The 6994-nt window shown below is 34.7% G+C and overlaps 1 protein-coding gene across 1 annotated transcript; it reads right to left on the bottom strand.

Annotated features, from left to right (window-relative positions):
* Nucleotides 1–367: 367 nt before the first annotated feature.
* On the bottom strand, nt 368–3435 carry LOC131647599 (dehydration-responsive element-binding protein 1A-like). Its single transcript, XM_058917474.1, has 2 exons — nt 2374–3435; nt 368–1332 (listed from the first exon to the last, which is right to left on the bottom strand). Exon 1 carries the CDS (start codon nt 3280–3282, stop codon nt 2608–2610), a length of 675 nt encoding a protein of 224 aa, XP_058773457.1. The 5' UTR covers nt 3283–3435; the 3' UTR covers nt 368–1332; nt 2374–2607.
* Between the last annotated feature and the right edge of the window lie 3559 nt (nt 3436–6994).

Here is a 6994-nt window from a genome sequence, read left to right as displayed (position 1 = left end):
AAGGTGGAAATCCCTTTTGTGTACAATTTCCCTCTTATAATTGAGTATGAGCATGTTCTTCTTTTGAAAAGAGCGGCTTCAACAGGGTATGTTGCCAGAGTTTTATTCAGAAATTATATCATTATTGAGGTGATCTACGACAGTTTTGTTATTCTCGCTGGTACAATGACCACAATCACGTGCAACCTCATATGCCTTGAAAGATCTCAATTTATCTTTGATCAAAAAAAAAATTATTTATGCATTAATGGATCTTTGGCCTATGCACCCCCTTGACGTGGGAAACCACTAGTTCGGGGTCAGTGTGTAGCTTGACTTCTTCTGCCCCCTATCCCCTCCCACCCATATTTCTAACAATAAAGTGAGCCCGGCGATGAAGGATTCTTATTCATCTTAGTTGTTTATGGTGGAGAAGTTGAATTGCATATATACTTCTAGTACGATCCCATCGTCGCTCTCAAGGATGAAGTTGACTGCACTTATGTGTTGTTTGTTCTCTAGATCAAGCTCGTTATGGACAAAGACCGAATTTTCATCCACCATCTCTAGATCAGGACGAATTTGTTCTCTTGAAATATGCACCCAGTGATGGAGGAATTCCACCTGTTGCATGGCATTTTCAAAAGAGACATGCATAATAGAGGATATATGTTCCACTGACTTTGCATACTAATTGGATAGCTCAGGGTTCTCATGAGGCATCTCCTGAATACCGTCCTCAGCTTCCTTATAACCTTTTCAAGCCTAGCTTAAAAACAACTCCAAATTCATCACTTTCAGGCGAGAAGATTTCAGTTTGTGGTTCACCTTTCCAAGAATGGCCTCATTGCTAGATATCATTGATCGAGTGAATATTAGAGCTTCATATTTCTCCTTCATCTCTTACACTAGTGATTGCACCCTCTCATCCAATAAGTGAAGGTATCTAAAGTTCTGCACTTCGGCCCTATCTCTTTCAGCAAACCAGCCGTCCTGGTGAGCTTCTTGCAATATCAGTCCCACTCGATAGTAATAGCGTTGACACGTTCCTAAAACACTTAACTTTCTTTCCAAAGACGGTTAGACAAGAAAACATTTCCCTTTCGAAAGAACCAAAGGCAAAAACGGCCAACGTCGGACGTGTTTGGTATGTCTATTTAGTTAACTCCTCTTGATGAAAGGTCTCATCCTTGTCTGAAAGAATACGTGTAATCCTCAAAAATAAAAGATTGAAACTCTAGACCTCCGCAGATCAGAAGTGAATGTGACAATATAGTCGTGTTCGACATTGGGCATACACCAAGATCAGGCATTCCTAAGTCTGGATCGAGCGTCTGATGTCAGACAGACCACCTAGAACAAAGAGGTTATCTTTAAATTGGAGAAGAAAATAATATATTCGGACATATTTATATAATTTTAAAAAAATTGGTGTAATTTGAATATATTTTATAATCAAACTAACTTACCTTTATATTTTAAGTTAATTCAATTTTTAGTTAGTTAGTTTGTTCAAATAAATAAATTCTTTGAATTGATTTATCTTAGTTTTAAATCAGTTATTGCTTAGAACCAATTTTCAAAATATTAATTTCATTTTGATAAATATAAAATAGTAGGAGTATTATTTATTTATTTTCCTCACAAAAACTTATTGTTGTTATTATGTGAGAAATCACTATCAGTTCACTACTACCCATACTTACTTTTTAGCGGTTGCTTCTATTCTATCAATCCAACCTTTGTTTACACTTCAACGCGGAGAAAAGCTGTTACGCCATTATTTTTTGTCTTTCCTCTTTATTTTATTCATCATCCAAACAAAAGAAATACTATATTTGTTTCTTTTCCTTCCATTCTTTTTTCTTATCTTCTTTTCATTCCACTCTTTTTCCTTATCCACGCGTGAAAGTTATGAGCCACACAACCTTTATATTAAGCTTTTTTTTCCTCACTTATTAAGTTATTATGTCCTTTTTCAATAAAATATATTTTGGCAAGTTGCTAGAGATAGTGTGACTTTAAGGCCAAGTGCTATATAGGAAAATATTGATGCATTCCCCCATTTTGTTTAATATTGTATTTTTCTTCTCTTATCTTCTCCAATTTATACACATTTCAAGTACAAATAAATATTTAAAAAGTTCATATTTGACTTCAAATTTTTAATGTCCTATAAAAGTAATACCTCTATTTCTTATGGGTCCATCCATAGTTTAATAATTGACATACTTTAGGCAACTGGTTTTGTATTCTCTGTTGTATACTTCTCCAACTTAATATACTTTTTAATTTATAATCCTGTCTTTAAATTAATTTCTTTTCCTGAGAAAATGATGCAGATGATGAAAGAAGTTAAGTTAGAGTCCAATTCCAAAGAAGGTAGACACATACCGTTCAGAATGAAACTGCTGAGCATACAAATTGCAGAGACATTAACAAATTTAATGTCACCACCACCAAAATTATGGTTACAAACCATATTTTAAAATCCTACAAAAGAGAAGAGAAGAATAAGCACAAACACACTTATCTTAATTACCTAATGTAAGACAATCCAAAAATAAATAAATATAAACCAAACACATCAGATTAAAAAATTCCATTCATCTAAAAGAAAATAAAATATTAATAAGTCCATAGTGATACCTCTTCATCTTCATCTTGAAAGTCTTGTACATGAATATCTTCATACTCATACTCAAAGCTATGTGTAGGGGACATTAATGCCATATTCCTCCACATATCTGGCATGTTCATCGCTCCCTCTTCTTCCACTTCCATAGAAAACATATTCTGCTCTTCGGTGGCAGCGGGAGCTACCGCCGCGTCATTGTCATTGACCGTTAAAGTCCCATCAACATTATTGACCGGTAAAATCTGGTCTGGTCTGAAAGCCTCGGCAGCTTCTGCAGCCGCCTTTTGTATATCTTTTGCCTCAGTACTGGCTGGCTTAGGGAGCCGCCACGTTGAGTCTGCGAAATTGAGACAGGCGTAGCGGCCCCTCAAAGCCATTGCTGCAACATCGTGTGCTCGGGCAGCCATCTCAGCGGTTGGAAATGTTCCTAGCCAAATCTTAGTTTTCTTATTAGGCTCTCTCATTTCACAGACCCATTTATCTAAGTTTCTCTTCCTCACACCCCTATACACCGGGTGGCGAGTCTCCTTGAACTTCTTCCTCCCTGCACGCTTCTTCGGTGTACTCGCAGCTAACCGCACTTCTTCGTCGAAAACTGACATGTCATGAGAGACATCTAGATTTGGTAATGACATGCTGGAGGAAGAGTTGTTAGTTGTAAACATATTTATGTTGGAAAAGGTTTTGATAGTGAAAGATGGAATTGAAGAAAAGTGTTTGTTATGAAGTTCTAGAGAGGTAGTAATGGTTTTGGTGTTAAAATTTAAGAAAGTGCAGAGTGATATTTATAAAGAGAAGTATGGTTGAAGGAAAGAGAAAACAGAGAGTGTATGTGAGTGTGTGTGTGTGTGTTTTGTGTGAGTAAGAAGCTAGTTGCAAGTTGAAGGTTTTGTGATTGGTCATGATAGAGATATAAAGTATGCGTGTTTCAAGTGGGACACCACACCAGGTCCCAAAAGAGTAATAATGCCATCAAAATATCTTCAAAAGACACTAAATAAGGTAATAATGTTTCTTGTCTGACTAAATACTGTAATTAAACTATTCATAGGAATAGGCTATTTTTAGCTCTTAATTCCTTTTATAATTTTGACACTATATATAAAAGAAAACCATGTTATTGTATCAAAAGAAATAGTAGCTCACTCATTTAATCGGAGTCAAGATTTTGTCTAGCTTTAAGAATAGACTTATTTAAAAGTTTGGTTTGCCAATTAATTTATCTAAAAAATTAATTTCTTTACGATATTTAAATAAATTATTAATTTATATTTACATAAATTACAAGCTAAAAAGACAAATGAAATTAAAAGTTAATTTTGATTGACTTATCTAAACTTTATTTATTGGTAGAGGTTTGGTGAAAATATTTGTTTGGAAGAACTTTAAAAAAAAATCATGTCAATTATTCAAAGTTGTTTCCAACTTATTTTCATAAATCTTGTAAAATAATTAAGATTTATCTTGATATTTTATAAATTTTGACTCAATAAAATATCATATTATAATTTTAGTTTATGACAATGCATATAAAAATGAGAAAAAAAATCAATGTAGATTAATAAGCTTGAATTACTAAAAGTTTTATATGTTGGAACTTGGAACCTAAGAGATGTTATTGCGTCTACAGACGACTCCTTATGAAGTATCATGGTGGAACCATAATGGATATCCTTGCACATACAAGCGACTCCTTAATGGGTATCATGCTGAAATCCTAAGGGGTATCCTAGTACATACAGAGCATCTTGCTGGAACCATAAGGGATATCCTTGCGTCTAAGGACAACTCCATACGAAGTATTATGCTGGAACCCTAAGAGGTATCATTACATCTACGAACGACTTTAACGAGCTTTCATGATGTAAACCTAAGGGGGTATCCTTCCGCCTAAAGGAGACTCTTTCCAGAGTATCATGCTGGAATAAGTGAACCATCGTTTGAAATATTATCTTCATTTATCCTCAAACTTGAGCTCATGTCTGAGATCAAGTTAGATAATCTTTTACCGTTATGAGATTCGATCTCTCCGAATATCAATATCGATAAGAGTAATAAAGCACGATAATTATGAAAACTCGTTCCTAATTCCATCTCTGTAAATTATGAATGAATCAATATAGTTACCTAGATCAAAAGGTTGAACCTTTTCCTTCGATCAAAGATTCAACAATAATTTAACATAAAAACAAGGTTTCTTATTGATAATAAACTCAAACAATTGTTCACAAGAATTAATCAATAGTATTGCATGCTCATGGGTTAACTACTACCTTAAACTCAACACAAGAGAATTAGCTCTCCATAGAGGAAGAACATACAAGGTTTGAATGAGGTGTTCATCTTGATCAAAAGAATCTCTTCAATTGGTGTAGAATCCACCTTCAATTGTTTTTCTCTGCTTCAGAATCGGATTTCTCTCTCAATTTCGTTCACCAAAAGTTGCACCCCATAATGACGGCAACGACTTCTTTTTATAATAAAATTTCCTGATTCGCCGTGCCAGCGGCGCGACTCAGAGTCCCACGGCGCGGCCCAAAACAGTGAGTTTGGCGCGGCGCAACCTCTTACTCCTGCGGCGCGGCCTTGCTTCATCTTGCCTCTTTGTCTTGCTTCCAATTCTTCCAGCTTCCTTTCCTCTTCATGTTCTTGTAAATCTACTATTCAGCTCCAAACCTGCATCAATAGTACCCAAAGTGATTCGATTTGCTTCACAACTTGAACTAAACTTATAAAGTTCAATTCTTACTGAAAAACCCATGAAAATATCACAATTTGCTTAAGTTTAGAACAAAAAATAGTTATACTAACACATGAAATTACCATTAATTCACCCCTAACAATGATGTAAACCTAAGGGGGTATCCTTCCGCCTAAGGGAGACTCTTTCCAGAGTATCATGCTGGAACCTTATAGGGGTATCCTTGGGCTTACGGGCGACGGGGTATCATGTTGGAGCCCTATGAGGTATCCTTGTGCTTACATAAATCCCCTATACGGGGATATATATGATCAATCAAATCCATAAAGGGAATATCACCTATAAAAGCAGGTCACCGAGAAAAAAAATAAGTCAACAAAGGGACGTGTTCGACCCCATCAAAGCACAAATAAACAAGGGTGTCAATAAACATTAACTTGACAAAAACAAATCTTTTGAACAACATTGATGAACTTTAGGATATTAGCTTGAAAAAAAGCCCTAAAGGATGAAGCTGGAAAGGGCAACATTGATGAACTTTAGGATATTAGCTTAAAAAGCCCTAAAGGATTAAGCTGGAAAGGGGAAACATTGATGAGCTATAGGATATTAGCTTGAAAAAAATTACTCACGTTTAAAAGTAGAAGTATTCACCTTATACTCCACGAAGCCATCACTTACAAGCCTTTTTTCCTACCACACAAGTTTCTAATCTCATTAGCTTCATTATCGTTGTGTGATAAATGCAGCCCTATCGGGTAAGCCCAAACCCAATCATCATTAAGGTATGGCAAATCAATATTTATCACTATCATAGAAGACGAAACTCCTTAAATTTGAGAGCGCCATAAAAGTTCTATCCAATCATGGGAAAGAAGACATCAAGTCAGCGTCAATATCACTTGGTGAGTCGCTATCCAGATTATCATTACATAAACTATCTTAACTACCAAACATTTTTTGACTCAACAGACCTCTAATCTACTTGACCTCTACCCCGTTTCAAAATATATAGAGTGAAGACCCATTTTGATCCCTCACAAAAACTATAGAACCCAAATTAATCCTCCACAAAAAAGGACTCGGTTTAATCCCTTACAAAATTTAACTAGGTCATATTAGTTCCTCTGTTAACATTTTTCTCAAACCGATTTTTTTCTACTTTTAAACCATGACTGGACCGCCAAGTTGGATTTTTTTATTTTTTATTTTAAAATACTAATTTGATTTTATTTTTAATTTCAATTTTATTTTAAAACAGGTCATATTTGAAAATATAAAAATAAATACAAACTTGGTTCTCAAAAGGAATCGAACCCAAAACCTTTAAGCCACATCTCATGCCTTTACCACTAAGACAATGTACATTGGTGACAAATAATTCTCAAAATTTATAGTAATATTAAACAATTCTGAATTTAAAATAATAAATATAATTTGTACCTATGGGGTCACAAACCTAAGTCCCTTCAAATTAAATGGTAGCCACTTTACGATAAATATGAAAAGTATTCTAAGAGGGGTGAATGAATTAGATTAACCGACATTAATGAATTTTTCTCGATTATGAATGTTAGCAATGTTCTTATTTTTTCGAAACTGTTATAAATGTTAAGCGCTGAAAAATAAATCCAGAAAAATAAAGAACACGAAGATTTATCCTAGTTCCCCTTTTC

The sequence above is a fragment of the Vicia villosa genome, linkage group LG2 (genome assembly GCF_029867415.1).
Source record: "Vicia villosa cultivar HV-30 ecotype Madison, WI linkage group LG2, Vvil1.0, whole genome shotgun sequence".
Classification (NCBI taxonomy): domain Eukaryota; kingdom Viridiplantae; phylum Streptophyta; class Magnoliopsida; order Fabales; family Fabaceae; genus Vicia; species Vicia villosa.
This window is presented reverse-complemented; position numbering and strand designations above follow the sequence as displayed.